At 42.7% G+C, this 21239-nt stretch overlaps 1 protein-coding gene across 8 annotated transcripts in view; it reads left to right on the top strand.

Moving 5' to 3' along the window:
- CDCA7 (cell division cycle associated 7) overlaps nucleotides 1–21239 on the top strand; it is a 120804-nt gene that overhangs the window by 13161 nt on the left and 86404 nt on the right. For 2 of the 8 annotated variants that reach the window (XM_029225481.1, XM_029225480.1), the window contains exons 1-8: nucleotides 11189–11282; nucleotides 13951–14076; nucleotides 14495–14731; nucleotides 17327–17563; nucleotides 17867–17944; nucleotides 18974–19180; nucleotides 19804–19941; nucleotides 20840–20989. In XM_029225481.1, coding sequence (XP_029081314.1) covers nucleotides 11226–11282; nucleotides 13951–14076; nucleotides 14495–14731; nucleotides 17327–17563; nucleotides 17867–17944; nucleotides 18974–19180; nucleotides 19804–19941; nucleotides 20840–20989 — 1230 coding nt within the window. In that variant the 5' untranslated portion in view covers nucleotides 11189–11225. Of the gene's footprint in view, nucleotides 1–11188; nucleotides 11283–13950; nucleotides 14077–14494; nucleotides 14732–17326; nucleotides 17564–17866; nucleotides 17945–18973; nucleotides 19181–19803; nucleotides 19942–20839; nucleotides 20990–21239 lie in introns of those variants that run through there. The other 6 variants (XM_029225484.1, XM_029225485.1, XM_029225482.1 and 3 more) reach the window with 5 other exon arrangements.

The following is a 21239-nucleotide window of genomic DNA, read 5'->3' as shown; positions in this document are numbered from 1 at the left end:
GATTTGAGACTTTCCCTTTTTTCTAATGTATACATTTAGTGTTATATTTCCCTCTCAACACTTCTTTACCTGTGTCCCTCAAAATTTGATATGTTTTATTTCCATTTTCATTAAGTTCCATCTATTTTCTGATTTTCTTCGAGACTTCCTCTTTAACACATGACTTATTTATAAGTATGTTGTTTAGTCTCCAAGAGTTTGGAGATTTTCCTCTTATCTTTCTGTTATTTAATTCCAGTTTGACTCCCATCAAGGTTACACAACACACTCTCTGTGATTTACATTCTTTTTAATTTCTTAAGGTTTATTTTATGACCCAGGATATGGTCTGTCTTGGAATACTTCCTCTGGACACTTTATTTTAATTAATTGGGCTGCACTGGGTCTTTGTTGCTGCGTGTGGGCTTTCTCTAGTTGTGGCGAGCAGGGGCTACTCTGTTGTAGCGCGCGGCCTTCTCATTGCGGTGGCTTCTCTTGTTGTGGAGCACGGGCTCTAGGAGTGCGTGCTTCAGTAGTTGTGGCCCGTGGGCTCTAGAGCGCAGGCTCAGTAGTTGTGGCACATGGGCTTAGTTGCTCCTCGGCATGTGGGATCTTCCCGGACCAGGGCTGCATTGGCAGGCGGATTCTTAACCACTGCACCACTAGGGAAGTCCCTGGACACTTTAAAAGAATGTGTATTATGCCGTTGTTGGATGGAGTGTTATATAAATGTTGATTAGGTCCTGTTGGTTGGTGGTGTTGAGTTCTTCTATATCCTTGCTGATTTTCTGTCTAGTTTTATCACTTATTGAGTGAGGAGTGTTGAAATCTCCAACTATAATATGGGTTTATTTCTCCATCCATTTCTATCATCTTTTGTTTCTCATATTTTGTAGCTCTATTGTTGTGTGCATCCACATTTAGGATTACTGTTCTTGGTGGATTAACCTATTTATCGTTATACAATGTCCTCCATCTTTGTTCATTTTACTTACTTTGAAGTCTCCTTTATCTGATATGAATATAGCCACTCCTACTTTTATTAATGTTTGCCTGCTGTATCTTTTTTCATCTGATAATTTATTATAAGTAAGTTTCTTATAGACGGCATAGAGTTAGGCTGTTTTTCAAGAATCTACTCTGCCGATCTGTCTTTTAATTGATTTATTTAAGACATTTACATTGATTTATTTATTATTTTTGGCTGCTTCAGGTCTTAGTTGTGGCATGCGGGATCTTTGTTGCAGCGTGCGGGCTTCTCTAGTTGTGGCATGTGGGCTTCTCTCTAGTTGTGGCATGCGGGTTTTCTCTCATTGTGGTGCGTGGGCTCTGTAGTTGTGGCATGTGGGCTCCAGAGCGCATGGGCTCTATAGTTTGCAGCACGTGGGCTCTTTAGTTGAGGTGCGTGGGCTCAGTGGTTGTGGTGTGCACAGCATGTGGGATCTTAGTTCCCCGACCAGGGTTCCAACCTGCGTCCCCTGCATTGGAAGGCGGATTCTTTACCACTGGACTACCAGGGAAGCCCCCTAAGCCATTTACATTTAATGTAATGATATATTGGGCTTAAATCTGCCATTTTGTTTTTTCTGCTTTCCCATGTTACTTGAACATTTTTTAGAATTCCATTTTGGCTTATTTACAATATTTTATAGTGCGTCTCTTTGTATATCTTTAGTACTGTATGCTCTAGGTATACATTATTATACCTAATTTGTCACAATCTGCTTGTGTTTTCATTTCAACAGTTCAAGTGAAGTATATAGAAACTTTATTTCTTGTTATATCCCTTTACGCTCCCATTTGATAATTGTTTTAAATATTTCCACCACATAAATTTAGACCCATATTAGACATGTTATAATTTTTTCTTCAACCATCAAACATAAATTAGAAAACTAAGGAGGAAAAGAAGTGGTGCTCCCCCTCCCCCCAAAGATTGATAGGTCCTTGTCCTAGTACCCAAACACTGTAAATGTTACCTTATTTGGGAAAAGGGTCTTTACAGATGTAATTAAGTTAAGGATCTTGAGATGAGATCATCCTGGTTTACCCAAGTAGGCCCTAAACCCAATGACAAGTGTCCTTATAAGAGACACAAGAGGAGGAGTCACAGACACAGAGAAGATCATGCAAAGATGGAGGCAGAGACTGGTGTGAGCAACCATAAGCCAAGGAATGAAGACAGCAATCAGAAGCTACAAGAGGCAAGGAACAGAATCTCCCCTAGAGCTTCTGGAGGGAGCACAGTCCTGCTGAGACCTTGATTTCAGACTTCTGGTCTCCAAAACTGAGAGAATAACTTTCTGTTGTTTAAGACACAAAGTTTGTGGTAATTTCTTACAGCAGCCACAGGATCCCCATACAACACCACACCCAGCCTTCCAGTCTCTAATCTGAAAAAGAGGAGTCCAAACAGACCCAGCTTGACCAAGCTCTTATCCTAGAGATGGGATTGCCATAACAACTCTGGTTACAAACTAGACTAGATCTTTCAGACTCTTACTTTGAAAGACAGTAACTAGAATAACCAGGCTTTACCAATTTCCAATTAGGAATTTATGAAGCCAATGTTATGGATTGAATGTTTGTGGCCCCCATCCCCTGAAATTCGTATGTTGATGTTTAATCCCCAGTGAGATGGTATTTAGAGGTGGAGCCTTTGGGAGGGAATTAGGTTATGGGGCCCTCATGAATGGGATTAGTGCCATTAGAAGAAAAGATATGAGAAGAAGAAGATATGAGAAGAGATATGAGAGAGCTTGCTTCTCTATCTCTGCTCTCCACTGTTAGGATATAAGAAGAGGGCCATCTGCAAATCAGGAAGCAGACTCTTGCCAGACACCAGATCTGTTGGCACCTTGATTGTGAACTTCCCAGCCTCCAGAACTATGAGAAATAAATGTTGTTTAAGCCACCCAGTCTGTGGTATCTTTGTTAGAACTAAGACAGGCAGTTTGTACAGTTTCTAAATTTTTGAGTTTTGGATAATTCTTCTTGCTTCTCTAAGCAACCCTCTTTTCTTACTGGCCATTTGGTCTCTTTTGCTCCCTCATAACATTGGCTCATAGTGATCTTTGGTCTGCCGTGGACTCAGAGCATCATTTATTTGCCTTCAATCCCACCATTGGCCAGGGTTATCTCTTGGTATTAACTAAGCTAAGAGAAAGAAAATGACTGGCTTAAATTCACCTGTGTATGTGAATGTATGTATATGGGACCACTAAGGTATTATGGATCAGCGGCCCCTATCTCAGGTGTCTAATCTGTGGTGGCTGGCAGCAGGGGAACATTATCACCTGGTATCAAACATGATGCTTAAGCAGGTGGGGCTGGGTATTCAGATGCTGTCAGGTACAATATAACAGTAGAGTGTGGGCTCTGTCGGGGTTGAAATAGCAGCTCTGCCATTCACCACATGTTCTATGACCTTGAGCAAGTTGATCTCTCTCTGTTTTTGTATTTTATCTATAAAATAGAGAGAATGGACCAAGCCTGCCTTATAGGATTGGTGTGAGGATTAAATGAGTACATGTCTGGCATATAGTAAGTGCTCAGTACATTTTAGCTATTATCATTGAGCCTGCCAAGCCCATAACTTTTTCCATTGTGTAGTTTCAAAGACACCCCAGACCAACATGATTCAAATATCACTTTTCTACTCAGAAACTTATATTCCTGTTCCTAATTTTTAAAATAAAGCGCCTAAAATCATAACTACTGTATCAAGAGACAGTATCATGGAGCAATATCAAAGGTGCTTCTCGGTCTAAGTTCACAACCTCCTGGCACTATCATCTCATCTCTAGTTCTGCTACAATTCTTTCTTGCCATTCTACAACCTATGGAATAAATGGTACCTTTAACCACCATCAACACTGCTGATATATTATTTAGATATTTATTATTTAACTACTTTTTAAAGTGTATGAAAGTATTAAAGTATGTAAGTATATTAAGTACGTAAGTATCTATTAGTTAATGAGGAAATTTAAAAAATAAATTTCTAGGAATTAAAGTAATTATAGGGATAAGATCAGCTAACCATGAGCCTTGCCCCAAGAAAACCAGATCCCCTATTTTCCTGCCTTATGTTAATATATGTTAGTAAAGCACCGGGTACATAGTGGATATCTATAGACAGAGCAAAGTACACTAATGTGGGATCTGTCTTATACTTTTTTATAACCCTAGTAATTATATAATTTCAACTGGAGGACCAATGTTGCACTTCTACTTCTAACTGCTATTTGATCATTGGAATTATAATCATGGTTTTTGATTTTTCACACAGCTTTCAAAATATATCTCCAAATTTACAGAGCATTACGAATGTAGTTCATTGGCTTGTTTTTCGAGGACATCAATGAGATTTTTTTTCTTTTAGCGACAGCACTCTAAATCTCTTTTTTAATCCTACCATTTTATGCTCCTCTCCCACTGGTTATATTCTTGTTCTCTCTGACCTCCTAAATATCTCTTACATCCTGTTTTATGCTCACCCCTCCCTCTAATCCCACCAGAACAATATTAATTTAGGCCCTCATCATTCTGTGTCCTAGATAGCTGGAATAGCTTCCCGTTTCCCCAGCATCCAGTTTCCTTGTCCCCTTCATGTGCATTCTTTATCCTTCCAGAGTGATTTTTCTAAAATGCAAATTTTACTATATTGTTCCTTTGCTCAAAACCCTATTGCTTTCAGGATACAACCTAAACTCCTTAGGCCTTTGCAATTCTAGCCCAACGGGTTCCTGTGATCGCCTTGGTTGTCATTAAATCGTCTGTATTGCACCTGTTGGTGCCTGGTAGTCTGCGCCACTGCCTGGTAGTGATACTCGGCAAAGCTCCTTGCTATAGTACTACTCACACCACCTCATCATCTCCTCAGTCATTAATGAGGATGTTTGGTGGCACTTGTAGTTGCAGATGCTGGTCTTGCTGAGACAGGAAAAGAACCCCCTCTCCCACCGCCCACTTTTACAATTCTTTCAATGAACGCCAAAGGGAGCAGTCCATTCTGAGTTACAACCCCAGGAGGCACAAGTTTCATCAGCCTATTTAAAGACCATTTGAGTGGAATCATTGTGTCCTACTCCAAAACATCCCTTTGGGCCCAAAATCCATAGGTCCTGGAGATTCCCAGTCTAGCCTGAGTATCTGTCAGGGTCATTTCCTTTAACACTGGGGGACACTCACCAAGGGATAGGCATGCTGGTTCTCCCAAGGCTGGATCTCTGTACACCCTGGCCAGACTGACAGTGCTGGGTGTTTTCTCCTTGTTTCTTCCTGGTGGCCCATGAAGAGAGGACATGTTTGTGAGTTATGGATATTATGTGTCATGATCATGAAAATTATTTTTATTTTAAAAAATTGCAATCTTCCCCCCCCCCCACCCGCTGTGCGGCTTGTGGGATCTTAGTTCCCAGAGCAGGGATCGAACCTGTGCCCCCTGCAGTGGAAGCGCTGAGTCCTAACCGATGGGCCGCCAGGGAAGTCCCCCAAAATTGCAATCTTGAAACACTATTGTAGCAAAAAGGAGCTGTGAATTATGATGACTTTTTGGACTATTAATAATTCTATCACATTTTCCACGGTAATTTTTTCTGTCTAGAAATCTGGGAGAGGGTGGGATGGGAATGTGGTTTTGCTCCTCACTCCCCGTGCCTTTAACCTGACCCCATGAGTCCTTGTGGAATCCAGATTTTTGGTGAACTGTTGTTGCTATTTTTTTATTTTTAAAATTGTGGTAAAATGTACATGAAATTTACCATTTTAACAATTTAAAAGTGTACAATTCAGTGGCATTAAGTGCATTCACAGTGTTGTGCAAGCATTAGCACTATCCATTTCCAGAACTTTTTCATCTTCCCACACAGAAACTCTGCATGCATTAAACGTTAATTCCCTCTTTCCCTTCAGTCCCTGGTAACCTCTATTCTACTTCGTGTTTCTGAATTTTTCTACTCTAGGTACTTCATATAATATTTGTCCTTTTGTGTCTGGCTTATTTCAGTTAACATAATGCTCTTTAGGTTCATCTATATTGTAGTATGTATCAGAATTTCATTCCTTTTAAGGCTAACATTCTATTGTAGGTACACACCACATTTTTTTTCTATCCATTCATCTGGTGATGGCCATTTGTATGATTTACACCTCCTGGCTATTGTTAATAACACTGCTACAAACATGCGTGTACAAGTTTCTCTTTGAGTCCCTGCATCAATTCTTTTGGGTATATACCTAGGAGTGGAATTGATGGATCATATCGTCATTCTCTGTTTAACTTTTTAAGGACTGCTGGTGGGCTGGTTTTGAACTATACGGATCAATGTTCAGATTAGGCTCTTCCGTGGGGCCCTGACCAATATCTTCAGTTTTTAACCAATCTATAGTCAATCCTCAAGTCTCCTTTAAGCTAACAGTTAAACTTCCTCTCTCTACAGCAATTCTCTTTCCACAGAGTTGTTTAAGAGGAACAGATCTGAAGAAGAAATCAATGATCTGGAAAATTCACACCTAGGACAGTTTACAATAAGTTGTCTATGTAGCAAAAACCAGAAAATTTTCACATCTTTTTCTTTGGTACACTCCAGTTGTTTCCAGTGTATGTGGGGGGATGATCAAATTAAAAACAACCCAAAAACTCTTGAGCACAAACAAACAAAAACCTTGCTAAGTGCAAAATTTTAAAATAATTATGGAAGGAGAGCAAGTTAAAGGGGAGTCTGGATCATAAAAATGTAGGCAGAGTTAGGTTGTGGTTATAATTCAGTGTCCATAATGTTGGAACCGACTGATTCAGTAATTAAAACTTGACTTTATATCATCCAGTGTTTAATGGTGCTCTAACACTAGCAATCAAGTATTTCACAATGGACAATGCTTATCCATGAGAAAACAAATATTTCCTCTCCCTAAAAATGGCCAGGTTTGCATTCATGTTTCCATATTCCATTCTCGCATCAGGTGTCAGATGTCAGCAAACTGACCTACTTAAAATGGTGTTGACGTATGATTAAAAGCAAACATACCAATATGGTTTGGAGGGGTAGGATTTGTGGATCTGACTGAGCCAGGGTGGTCATGGGCTGGACCCTCCTGCAGAGTGGCTTCTGGCTGCAGAAGGGTAACTTAGACCTTTTGGGTTTCTTTGTGCATCCTGAAAGCAGGTGTGGGGTGCGGTGGGGTGGGGGTGGGGTGTGGGAGTGGGGGTGGGGGGAGGGGGCGTGTAGATCGATAATTAGGGGGTTATTTAAAATAAGTCACCTGACAGACTGCAACCTGCCTGTATCCACAAATACAATGACAGCTCTCCCCAGTCCTTTGTTCCTGGGTGTGTGGCAGCTATTAAAGGTCTCTTGTTTACAGAGCAGCTTGGGTTCCAGTTACATTCATTGCCTGAAAGAAGGAAAGGTGTGTGGGACTAGAGCAGCACACCTACTGGGACATTAGCTTTGTTTTGAAATCCATCTAAAAGTGATAACATGTTATTAATTGTTGCATTCTTTGTCCTAAAACCAAACATCTAGAGGTCAAGGTTGACTTCAGCTCACCTTGTTATTAGTGCTCAGAACCTCAGGGTCAAGTATCATACTTAATAATAAGAAATGGAATTCTTTGTGCAAAGTGAATAAAAGCTATGGGACAGCACACAACCATCCTGAAAGTTCATAATAGCCTGAGGAGTTCAAAGCTCTTTAACAGGAGACTGGTATTTTAGAATGTTTTACAGATTTAACATTCCTCCTACAATCATTCTGGCTAGTAATAAGTAGTTACTGAGTATGTGCTGTATTTACAGCCCTCGTACCAGATCCTGTCTGTGTATGTCAGGTGTGTGCTTATGAAATGTCAGGTATGTACCTATTACCTTTGCTCTGGCCTGCGCCCTCATCTCTGCACACTGAATTTCCATTCTTACTCATTTTGTGTCTTTCGTTCAAAATGAACATATTTACCCGTATATGATTAACACAGTGACATAAAACCTTTATGAGATGGCTAAAATTACAAGACTAACTCGTATTCCAATTTATAGGACCCTATAAAGGGACCGCATATTTAACACTACAATATATATCTTGACTGACATAACAAATGTTTCAAAATTAAAAAGTTTATCATAAAATGTTTCAGATACAAAAAAATCCCACAGAAAGTGAAAATATAAAAGACACGTATCTACCACTCACATTTAACATTTTGCCATATTTGCTTCATACATTGAAGACCTGACCCTCCCCTCCTTCCTCCATCTTTCCCTCCTCAGAGTTAACCTGTATCCTATTCCAACTGCACATGTCTTTATATACTTTCACAACTTATGTATGTTTTGTGTTTAAAATTTGCATAAGGGGTATACGTTACAGAAATGTTTGCAATCTGCTTTTCCATTCAACTTTAAGATTTACTTATATCGATGCAAGCAAGCTATGCCATTCCTTTGAACACTTCAAATTCTATTGTATGAATACACCACTGTTCATGTCTCCATTTCCCTTCTGAGGGCCATTGAGGTTGTTGGCAATATTTTACTACGATACACAAATACTACTGTGAATGAACCATCCACTCCTCTGGTCTGGTTAGCTCTACCTTCAAAATAATACATCTTAAAATCTGACCACTTCCCCCCATCCCACGATCACCCTAGTCCAAGCCATCATTTTTTCCTCCAGGGGCTCGTGTCTCACTCTTGCCCCCCTTTAGTTTATAGTTCACACAGCCCATGGAGTCTGATTGGGTCTTGTCTTCATCAGAATCCTTCCTATCATACCTGACATAAAATCCAAACCTCTTCCTATGGCCAGGGAAGCCCCATGTGATCTGTCCCCTCACCCTCTCTTTCCCTAGCTTTCTGTAGTCCAGTATGGTCCTTTACTGGGCTTCTCTTCACTCTGCCTGATACCAGCACTTCCTTCATCTTCCTATGGCTTCCTCCCTTATTTTTATTCAGGTTCCTGATCAGATAACACCTCCTTTCCTGTTTCTATTTTCTTTTTTTTTTTTTCTGTTTCTATTTTCTGAATTGGTACCTCTTTCATTTCCTATCCGTCTATCCTACTTTTTCCTTCTTGGAAGTTATCACACCTGAAATTATCTTATTGTTTACTTCCATTCCTCCACTAGAATGTCAACTTCCTGGGCTTTATGTCCCAGTTCTCAGAATAGTGCCTGGTGTCATGGGTGTTGGCAAGCCTCAGCTGAACGAATAAAGTACAAGACTCATAATGTACCTTCTCCAGGACAGTATCTTGGAAACTTTGTTGACGGTGAAGCACAATAAGAAGTACGCGTTTTATACAGCACACACACAGACAGGCACAAGCGCTTCAGGAAACAATACTCACACTACTCTTATTTTTAAAATTCTATTTCAAAAAGAAAGAAGAAAATATGCTAGTTGCAACCCACTAAATTGATTTCACAATTTGCCAATGGGTTCTAACTTGCAGCATGAAAAACTTTGTTTTAGGGTATATATCTGGAAGTGGTTTTGCTAAATATTCCTGAATTGCACTCCCAAGTGAAACATTTACACTAATAACATCATTTCAGGGATTTCCTCATATCCTTACCAACACCTGGTCTTAACAGGCTTTACATTTTTGGCCAGTCTGAGTGAAACTGTATCTCTGTTTTAATTTGCATTTTCCTGATTACTAAAAAGACTAATAGACTAGTGATCTTAACCTTAAAAAATATGTAAACTATATTCTGGTGCCCCAGCAAGACTAATACTTTTCTTATCAGAAGAAATAGGCAAAGTGAGTTAATCTTCCCCTACTTTATGTAGTTTAACAATTCCAAATTCTCACATGTTTAATTTTAGTGGCACAAGATTGTATTCCCAAGGACATAACGACGATTTTAGTTCATTCACCATTCATGCAGTCGTTTATTTACTCAACAAATATTTATTGAGGGCTAGCTACTGCCAGCAATTTCGCCAGACAGACCAACAAACTCTCCTGCCGCCTACCTTCCAGACCCTGAGTTCTTTGTTCCTCGCTCTGTGGCAGAGTGACCATGGATCAGGCGTGTAGTAGAAAGGCTCGAAAACTCCGATCAAGTCCTTAACGATTCTTCCAATCCACGTTCTCGTGCATCGATTATTCACAAGTTTTTGTATTCAGTATACCCGGAGAGGAACGCAGTGTGTTCACGCATGCTCTCTCCCTGCAAAGGAATATTCCCAAGAGAAGTTTTGAAGGAGAAAGCGAATGCTTCATTTAAAGCACTTGTTTTAAACGTAAGATTATAATTAAGGTCTTTTAAAGCAACACAATTTATTTTACTTTTTCTTCTAAAAGCAACTTTTTCCCCTGTTCTCTACAAAAAAAATTTTTTTAAGCCTCACACTGTATTTCGTCGTAATGTCAGGTTCGTTTCAAAGGGCAATGAAAAATCTCAGTCTCATTCTGACTTAGGTAATTCTAAATTTTGACGAAGAACGTTAACTCCAAACCACATTAATACAGTCTTTAGCTTCCATTCTTCTATAATTTCTAGATTTTATTATCCCGTAGATAAGTCTTAACTAACAGTAGCCCTTTCTCATTTCAAAACCACAAGTCTTATATAAAACAACTTCCCGTGCTTTCTGGAAAGAAAGATCAGGATTTAACTCATTTTATTGCTTCAGATAATGTTGCGGTTACCAGATAAGAGGTACTACATCGAGGGACAGTGCCTGGGCTGATAAACGGTGGAGTTCGTGCTTGGTTCTTTGATTTTTATTTTATATAACGTAAACCGCACACCGCAGGGAAAGTCCTAAATGCGGAGGCCGGCGCAGCTCTCCACGACTCCCATCTCCACTTTCCTCTCCCAGCCCCGGAATTCATGCAAATCAGCCTGCTAAACCCCGGGGCAATACGACCCATTTTCGCGCCATTAGCTCGGGACCGTGCAGCTACGTAAAGAGGAGTGGTCCTGGAGCTCCCGAGGCACCACAGTTCCAAGGAGGATTTTAGGGGACTGCACGGCTATCACAGGACTTCAGGGTACCTGGGGGGACCGCTTTTTTTCCGGGGCCGAGTGGGTCTCTCGCGCGGGTGGACCGTTACCATAGCTGGCAGGACCTGCGCCCCAACGCGGGAAAGCCTGCCGCGCCCCGCCCCTCCGGCCCGGGCTCTGAGCGCCCCGCCCGCCGGCCCGCGCTGCTTGAGCTCCGGCTCCTGCGTGGTGGGACGGAGGCGCGCGCGGCTCCTCAGCTCTCAGCGCTCAGAGCGCCAGCCGCCAGCATGGACGCTCGCCGCGTGCCGGTGAGGCTGGACGGGCGAAGGCGCGGGATGGGCGCGGTGGGTGTTGGGCACGGGCGGACCCCCTCCAACTCCGCGGCGGAGTGCCCTTATCAACTGGTGGCCGTCCTGGGCGGCGCCCGTTGAGGCAAGCCCCTGATGTTTTGCACTTGCGGGTAGTTCGGGGACTAGGGGTTGCCCCCGACGGGCGTGTGCACCCGGCGCGCGGGCGGTCCGGAGATTTGAGAGGTTTGCAGGATGGTTGGCAGCCCTGGGGAGCTCGAGGCCACGTGCGCCCGAGGCGCACGTGCGCTGGGGGCTGGCTGGGGGGGCCCATTGTGTCCGCTGTACGCAGCCCTGCCCGCGGGGCGCGGAGGGGAATGCCGCCCTGCAGCGTCCAGGCCCTTTCCCGCGCGCAGCCCCGCGCGCACTGGGGGTCCTTGGGCGCGCTTCCCGCCCGCTTTTGCATCAACCATGCCGGCAGGCGCTTCTAACCACTGAGGGTTTGGAGTTTAAAGGTCTTGCAAATCGGTCTCTTTAGAACTTGGGTTATGCACACTTGAGGGGGCATTTCTAGTCCCAGGCGGTGATTTAGTGCAGCGGAAGGACTTGGTCTGAACAGTTCGCCGACCGTTTGCTCATTTCCCACTCCCTTCCCCACCCCCCAACCATCCTCTCAGCAGCAGGACGTAGCCCTGATGGAACGTTACTTTCTGCTGTAACGGAAACCGGAACGGAGGGTCTGTCCCAGAAGAGGTTAGAGGGTGGGGGTTGGGTGAAAAGGAAGAGAGTGACACGCTTAAAATAAATATGGGTAAGGGACCCACGTGGGAAGGCTGGGATTCCCTGGGGGTGGGTGGGAGAGGGCGTGTTGGGGGCGTGGTTTCAGAGACAGCTCTCCTGAATGGACCTGGGCATTGGCTTTTGGCATGAAGAAAGACATGTGTAGCTGGACTTGGACTCTGACGTGCCTGGGTTCAAATTTGGGCCATCGTGGGACTTGAATAGTTCCTTTCACCGCTCTGAGCCTCAGTTTCCACTTTTGTTGCAAGGAATTAATGTGAAAGCATACTTAGTGCTTGGCACAAAAAAACACCTATTAAGTGGTGTTAGTTATTACCTATCTGCCAAGAAAGTCCATCTCAACCATGATCATTTGCCTTGCTTCTTTCTAGGTCTTTTCCTCCAGATATATATTTGCCTGATAACTAACTCTTGGCATGTGGTGACTAGTTAAAGCGCAGCAGGAATTTCCCTGCGAGCTTCCAATAGAATGCCTCCCTTGAGGCTATCTTGGGCGTCTGACTGCTGGCAGGTATACTGATGAGTGAATGGTGATAATTCCTGCAGTAGTGCAAGGAGCTTTGCTGTTTTGGGAGACTGCAGACTCCTTCCAACCCTGTGATCTTGAGCAATCTGTTTCACCTCCTTGCAGCCTTTAATTTGCTCATCTGGAAAATGGGGAGTTTCTGAGATCCCCTTTAATAGGTAGTACCTCTACCTATTATCACATTTGCCTGCCTTTCTAAAAGGACAAAAGACTAAAACTTCCTAAGATGATTGAATGGAGTCTGTTGAGGAGTACTGGGTGGTTGGGTCCCATGATCATGAAAATAATTTTATTTGCAAGAGAAATGCATAATGTTAAGTATAGAAGGAAGGTCAGAATGTTCTGTTCACCCGACACCTCACATCTTGGCATTATTTTTGTGGGACCCCTAGCAGAGCTTGCCTTTTCAAAAGTTTTCAGTGTAAGGAGTCACTTCTGTTACTCCATGGCTATACTTCAGAAGAGAAAAATATAGGAACTACTAATACAACATTTAAGAAATCTCATTAAATATTAAGAAATGGTAGAAACTACCATCTTTTTACATGAGATTGATGCCAGTTGCACGTTCTGAGGGGCAGTGCCAGGCTATTCAGTGTTCATGAATGAAGGCTGCATTTTCCTATCCACAGGCCATTTGTGTCTTATGAAAGGACTTCTAAAAACTTAAGACTTGTGCAGCAAGGGGACTGCAGAAAGAGCTGAATGTCTGGCCAGCCTAATAGAGCCCTGAAGTGGAATCAGGCATTCTACCTGGGTTTGGAGGACTGTTTGACCTTTAACTTGGCTCCTGTACATTTGTTCACTGGGTCGATAATATTTGATTTGTAAGGACTTGTGCTGAAATCACTCTACCCCTCCTGACTGGCACAGGCCTGGTTGAAAGCCTGCCATCTCAAAGTAGAGGTGCTGCCCAGTTTTTACAGTTTGGGAAATTAGCATCACAGTGCAGAGCCCAGAGCTTACATAGAGAGATCTCATTAGCTTGATTTTGGCTGAGGGAGAGAAATCACTACCATTTTGTACTTTTGAAGTACAGTTTAATTTTTTTTTTTAAGGGCAGATTTTAGGAGTTTAGCTTTTAATGCCTTGGGAGCTCAGTATAATAATGTTAAGAGTTTGGAGCTCTGAAGGTGGGTAAAGGGGTAGCTCTACAGATATTTGAATAAATTGATAGTTGTCTTTCTAATGTTCCTTCACAGGGATCTCTTTTTAGGATATTACCTGGTTTTGAAAAAAGTTTTGTAGCAATTGCAAACCCGCCTTTTTCTGTGTAGGGTATGAGAAGTGGACATATCTCCTCTGTGCCGTTTGAACCTACTCAACTCAAAAATGATATCTTTCGTTAGATTCTGCGGTAAGCAACCCATTTAATAGTGTTGCCATTTCTGTTTGCAGCAAAAGGATCGCAGAGCAAAGAAGAACTTCAAGAAATTCAGATATGTGAAGTTGATTTCCATGGAAACTTCGTCATCCTCTGATGACAGCTGTGACAGCTTTGCTTCTGATAATTTTGCAAACACAGTAAGTGCAGCCTGAGAATAAACAGAATGGAGTCTGCCGTGCTCAAAATGCCTCAGATGCTTTGTGCGTGATTAAAACTGCTTGCTTTTTGCTTACATTTCTATACAGCCGTTACGAAAATACAGTATGCACTGTAATTTCATTTCACTTTTTGCTGTGGTTCTAGGTAGTAATTGTTGGAGGTAGATTAGCTACTTATTCTATCCTTTTGAAATGTCGCCTAACCTAACATGCCTGATGATTTGCCATAACAACTCAGAAATCATTTGTAAACCTCTGAACCATTTTTCTTTGTAACAAAAGCTGTTCTCTTGTAGTGCACTTGTAAATGTGATTTGCTCTCTGCACGGTTTATGGAAAATTGGTTCTTGAAAAAGGAAAAAAAATGCACAACCACATTTATTTATTTATTTTACAGAAACCTAAATTCAGGTCAGATATCAGTGAAGAACTGGCAAATGTTTTTTATGAGGACTCTGATAATGAATCTTTCTGCGGCTTTTCAGAAAGTGAGGTGCAAGATGTGTTAGACCATTGTGGATTTTTACAGAAACCAAGGCCAGATGTCACTAACGAACTGGCCAGTATTTTTCATGCCGACTCTGATGATGAATCGTTTTGCGGTTTCTCAGAGAGTGAGATACAAGATGGAATGGTGAGTTTGAGAATTTCACCAATTTCAAGAAATAAGGTACCTTTAGAGGCATGACGTACTTGCTTAAAAAGTTTTTTTTTTCTTAAGATTTTCGTTTTAGTCATGCCAGAAGATTTTGTTGATCTTTTAAAAAGTTTTAAGAGTATTTTCTTCATGTCTTAAAGCAGTTTTTTGCTAATGTAGTTCTACTTGTAAAGCTTGACCATTTTTGTAGTCTCTGAAAATCTTGGAAACTGGTAAGATAGAATTGGCCCGACTGCAGATTTCTGTTGCTACGGAAATCCAGCCTAATCAGAGGAAGCACACGTGTCCTCAAGATGAGCTACATTCACATTTAAGTTCAAGTGCCCAGCCCAGGGCCTGACACAGAGTAGGCCTTCAGTAAATGTCGGTTCCCGTAGTGGATCTGTGCCTGCATCCGGAAAGCCTGTGATAACTCCCATGCAGGAGCTTAAGTGCAGGTAATGACAATTAGGGTCCTGCCTGCTTCCACTTTGGCTCCTTTGTTGGCTTTTCCCGTGCATGCTGTCTTACCTCTAGCCTCTGTTGTCCTGCTCAGGACACTGCTGCCGCTGACGCACCTCGGTCCCACTCTCCCCGAGCATGCTGGTTACTTCTGCACACGTTTTTCTGTTAGCAAGACTTTCTCGACAGACTGTTGATTTGCAGTCAGGTGCGTGCTCTTTAGCTCATTGTGGTCTGACACGGGTCCACTGCCTGGGACCACACTTGAGCGGCACTGACATAAGTGAGAACGCCTGACCAGCGAGTGTTTATCACTGTCTAACTTCATGATAATGTAATATTTCCTCTGAGAGGTGATGTTGGTCTGAATCAGTATGTATTGGAGTTATTGGCAGGGGCTGATCTGCGAATCTGGATGTCACCCAACATTGTCTATAGCCTGAATCATTTCCGGGCAATGTTTCAATTCTTTGTAGATGCTATTTGTTGCGATTGATAAAATGCCAATTGTTTAAAAGGCTTAAGAACTGATAAAAGTTTTGTCATTTTATATCTTTCAACCCACGCACACTAAAAATATAAGAATAGTACAAAAGCGGTGGGGATTTTGGAATGTTAAAAAATGAGTCTTCCGTTTCTGGGACTTTATGGGTGGTATTTTTTTCCTCTCTCTTTTCTTGTTTGTTTTCAGCCATCACCACAGTCAATTTCAGAATATTTTTGTCACCCCAAAAAGAAACGCTGTGCCCATCAGCAGTCACTCTGCATCCTTTCCCAATATCCTCAGCTCCTGACAACCGTCAATCTATTTTGTCTCATAGATTTGCCTATCGTGGGCATTTCCTAGAAGTGGAACCCTACAATATGTGGTCTTTTGTGACTGGCTTCTTTCACTTAGCATGTTTTCAAAGTTCTTCCAAGTGTCAGTACTTCATATCTTTTTTTTTTTTTTTTTTACTTCATATCTTTTTATTGCTGAATAATATTCCATTGTGTGAATATACCACATTTTATTTATCCATTCATCAGTTGATGGACGTTTCGGTTGTTGGCACCTTTTGGCTGTTAGGACTGATGCTGCTATGAACATGTGCATACAGGTTTTTGTATGGACATACACTCTTCAGTAGGAGTAGAATTGCTGAGTCATATAGTCTGTATGGTTAACCTTTTGAGGAACCGCCAGACTGTCTTCCAAAGTGGCGGCACCATTTTACAGTCCTACCAGAGTGGGTGTGTGGGTTCCAGTTTCTCCACATCCTTGCTGTACTTATTGATTTGGTTCTGCTAGTGGGTGGGAAGTGATGTCTTGTGATTCTGATTTGCATTTCCCCAGTGGCTAAGTTTCATACATTTTAAATGATGGAAACATACTACTTTTGGAATCTGAGATTTAAAAAATTTTAGGCTTACAAAAAGTGGATAAGAGAGGGAGGTAGTCAGATCTCATAGAGACAGAAAGTAGGATGGTGGTTGCCAGGGGTTGGGGGGGATGCGACTGGGGAGTAATTGTTTAATGAGTATGGAGTTTCAGTTTGTGAAGATGAAAAAGTTCTGGAGATGGATGGTGGTGATGGTTGCAGAACAATGAATGTATTTAATGTCATTGAACTGTACACTTAAAGATGGTTCAAGTGAAAAATTTTATGTTATGTTACATATATTTTGCTAGTTTTTTAAAAAAGTAGTACAGAGCATTGAGACATCTTTTAATAAAGTTTAGTATTGCCATAAGCATTGAAATCATATTTATGAGAGCACACATATTTACTCCTAGGGGAATTCTTTTTAAAATGCATATTCTATTTTTAAAGAAATGAAAAAGGGAGCTGGGATTTTCACATTAAAAAAATGGCTCAGAACCACTGACCTAGGGACTGTGAAGGTGGCTTATAACAATGTGTCTCAGGTAGGCTCCCCGAGTTAAACTACACTCAGGTTGTTGTATTTATTTGTAATTCTTGATTTTGTTACCCAGAGCTGTCAATTAAACTTGACAATTAAAGTGTTCAGTGCAAATGTATTTGCTGCGAGCTTGTTTTGTTCCAAAGGCATATTTTGTAGTCATACTCTTGCAGACTGTGCAACAATCAGCAAGTCATTAATGCCTCACTTGTTCTGATTGACTAGAGGCTGCAGGCAGACCACGCCGGCTGTCGGACCCGCAGTCAGTGCAGAAGTTCCGGACCTCTCCGGGTAGCCATGAAGTTTCCAACTCGAAACACCAGGGGAGCCGCCAACGAGAGAGCAGTGCCCTCCGAACCCTCAGAGAATTCTGTGACCGATTGCAATTCTGATTCAGAAGATGAAAGTGGCATGAATTTTTTGGAGAAAAGGGCTTTAAATATACAGCAAAACAAAGCAATGGTAGGTATCTGACTTTGTATTAGAACTCACCCTTCCTTCCCAGCTTTTCTCTAAGCCACTTGTTGCTTATATCTTTGTCATAAGAATTATTTTCCATGTAGCTCTGAAATTTTCATAACATATGTTTTAAAATGTGTTTCTTTCCCTAAACTGACTTTTCTTTTTTTAATCTGTTAAAGTCTTGGTAGATGTATAGGGGAAATCAGAAACTCTTTGCAACGTGCTACTGTGATTTCCAGAATTTACTTGTTTTCAGTAGTTATTCTAAACCAATAACTTCTGTTTACTTTCCTCCCTTTTTAGCTTGCAAAACTAATGTCAGAATTAGAAAGCTTTCCTGGCTCCTTCCCTGGAAGGCGTTCCCTGCCAGACTCCAGTTCAGTAAGTACAAATCCTTGTTTATATGGTACTGTTTTGGGCAGGTCTGATTTTAAATGGGCAGGTCTGATTTTAAAGTCCAATTTCATTATTTCATGTGGTCTTATAGACAGACTTAGAGGTGATAGAGGAAAGCTTCTGACAGATCTCTGGGACCTCTTCCTTGCACCCTGGGCCAGGGGTGCCCCTGTCCCCTGATGCCGAGCTCCTGTGGGGCTCAAACCCCACCCCCCTCCGTTTTCCTTGGCCACCCACGTGGCACGTGGGGTCCTAGTTCCTGGACCAGAGATGGAACCCGCGCCCCCTGCAGTGGAAGCACGGAGTCTCCACCACTGGACCTCCAGGGAAGTTCCTCAAACCTCTTTTGATTGGTTGTTCTTTTCCTCCCACCCAAGTAAACCTAAGACCCTCAGGGGTAGGAAATAAAGATCGAAAATGGTTTTTTCTGTATCCCCAGCATTGGCAGATTCCTCCTACATGGTAATGGATGTTTTTACAATCTGAGAATGAAAAAAAAGAAAGCAAAAACAATTTGTTAACCAAGTCATGGCCTAATATATGTGATTATATCCTGAGGAAACTAAGCTGGTGCAACTCAGGGGAATCTGGTGTGTCCGGTGTGGTACAAAAGGAAAGATTTCCTTTTCCGCCTCTCCGTGAGCAGGAATAGAACAAGGAAAAGCATACATACATTTCTCTCTTGGGCAGTATAGGAACAGTGAATATGTTTCAGGGCTCAAGAGATGTTGTAGAAAAGGTTTTTTTTTTGGAGAACGAGATTCTTTCTTACATCTTTATTGAGTAAAGCATAAATAGATCATCCCTCAGTTTGAGAGAAACCAGGTTTGGTGTTAACAAAAGCCAAATTACAATGGCTGTATCATTTCTGGGCTCATTTTCCATGCATTACAGAGAGGCTGAAGGAAATCGGAAAGTGGAGTACTCCTTTTACTTAAAGGACAACCTGGTTCAGGAGAAGGTGCCACTTCTCATTCTGGAATAAACGGGTCCAATCCTCTGTGTTTTGTTCAGCGTCCAAAGACACCCCGAAGGCGCACATTCCCAGGTGTCTCCTGCAGGAGAAACCCTGAGCGGAGAGCTCGTCCTCTCACCAGGTCGAGGTCTCGGGTCCTTGGGTCACACAGTGCCCCGCCCACGGAGGATGAGGAGGAGGACGAGGAGGAAGAGGATAAGTACATGTTGGTGAGAAAGAGGAAGCCCGTGGCTGGCTACGTGAACGTGAGTTCTCCGCTTTTATGCTTTCTTTTCTGTTTGTCATGTTCTGTGGGCCCAGGGTCATGGACACAGCACGGGAGCACACACCCCCTCAACACCAATGATCCGTATGAAATGTTCTTCTCAAACACTCCAGAACGGTTAAAGTCACATCAGCTTTTTTTTTTTTTTTTTTTTTGAGGTACGCGGGCCTCTCACTGCTGTGGCCTCTCCCGTTGTGGAGCACAGGCTCCGGACGCGCAGGCTCAGCGGCCATGGCTCACGGGCCCAGCCGCTCCGCGGCATGTGGGATCTTCCCGGACCGGGGCACGAACCCGTGTCCCCTGCATCGGCAGGCGGACTCTCAACCCCTGCGCCACCAGGGAAGCCCCACATCAGCTTATTTTGGTGGTTGTTGCTAGCAGGCAAGAGGATCAAAATTATCTTGGGCTTTTCTTAATCGTAGGAGTCATTTCCATGATGTTGTCCCATGATCCTTAGTAAACTTAGGATTCTCCCCTTCTCCGTAAGCTCTAAGAATGATTTCCAGGTTGAATTCTCTGAAGAAATGACAAAGCAAGTATCTTGAGATTCAGAGCTGGCAAGAGCCAGGAAGGCCACTCTGTTCCGTGTTTCTCATTATGCAGGAAGATGACATGCCCCGAAGTCGTCGCCCCGGATCCATGGCCCTTCCCCATATAATTCGCCCAGTGGACGAAATCACGGAGGAAGAATTGGACAACATCTGCAGCAACTCTCGAGAGAAGATCTATAACCGTTCATTGGTTAGAGCCTCTAAATGATGTCTGGAAATGTACACGTCTGTGAGAGAGACATTTTGCTAATGTTCTAACAGTCTTAGCATATGGGATGTGTGCCTGTGTGTTTTTTTCATGTAAGAAAAGAGAGTTTTGTAGCATCCTTGGGATTTAGCTTTCTTAGTAAGTTTGCAGTAGTAGTAGTTGCTTAGTAAGTCTTCAGTAGCATTAAATCTTTTCTCTTAATTTGGAAATTGATTCATTCAACCTAAGTATTAACGTGTGCCTACATAGATAGGTGTTGGGGATATGGTTGTGTGGTAAAGATAAACAGATTTTTCTTTTTTTTTTTTTTTTTTTTTGGCGGCACGCAGGCCTCTCACTGCTGTGGCCTCTCCTGTTGCGGAGCACAGGCTCCGGACGCACAGGCTCAGCGACCATGGCTCACGGGCCCAGCCGCTCCGCGGCATGTGGGATCCTCCCAGACCAGGGCACGAACCTGTGTCCCCTGCATCGGCAGGCGGACTCTCAACCACTGCGCCACCAGGGAAGCCCAAACAGATCTTTTCTTGTTGTAGTTTTGATAACATAAGGTATTGCGTCTGCCAGTTGAATGAAATCACCATGCTTGAGATACTTTTCATGTCCTTTTGTATACATGTGTGTATAGATGTGAACTAGGATTCAAAGAGAAAATATGAGACTTTACCCACAAAGAAGGACATTCTTTTTTTTTTTTCTTTAAATTTTTTTTTGTAGTCAAATTCCTCCTTTTCTTGGCTGTGCGGCTTGCCCTCCACAGTGAAAGCGTGTAGTTCTAACCACTGGACTGCCAGGGAATTCCCAAAGAAGGACATTCTTTAAGTATTTTGTCTACAGAAAGCAGTGTTTTTGTTTTTGGTTCTTATTTGCTTATTATTTGCAGGGAACGACTTGTCATCAGTGCCGCCAGAAAACTATGGATACCAAGACAAACTGCAGAAACCCAGAGTGCTGGGGCGTTCGAGGCCAGTTCTGCGGGCCCTGCCTTCGAAACCGTTACGGTGAAGAAGTCAGGGATGCCCTGCTAGACCCAGTACGTGCCTCGAAGGGGTGGTCCTGGGGGCTCGAGAGTCTGCTGTGAGCTGATAGGGCCAGAGAGAGATTGAGCCCTTAGTGTCGTGGGACATTCATTTTGGGGAAGGCAGATGCATTCAGAGTGTTGGTGCTGGGTAGTGGTGAGCCCTTCTGGAGTGCTCCCGACCCGGCCATTCGGGGAAGTCCATTCCCCACTTAGCCCTGCTAGTGGCTGTGGAACTTTTTCCGTGGGATTTCCTAAGGGAACG

Source organism: Monodon monoceros, unplaced genomic scaffold (genome assembly GCF_005190385.1).
Source record: "Monodon monoceros isolate NGI ecotype Baffin Bay Population unplaced genomic scaffold, NGI_Narwhal_1 Super_Scaffold_16, whole genome shotgun sequence".
NCBI lineage: Eukaryota > Metazoa > Chordata > Mammalia > Artiodactyla > Monodontidae > Monodon > Monodon monoceros.
Note: the sequence above shows the minus strand (reverse complement) of the source record. Positions and strands in the feature narration are given on the sequence as shown.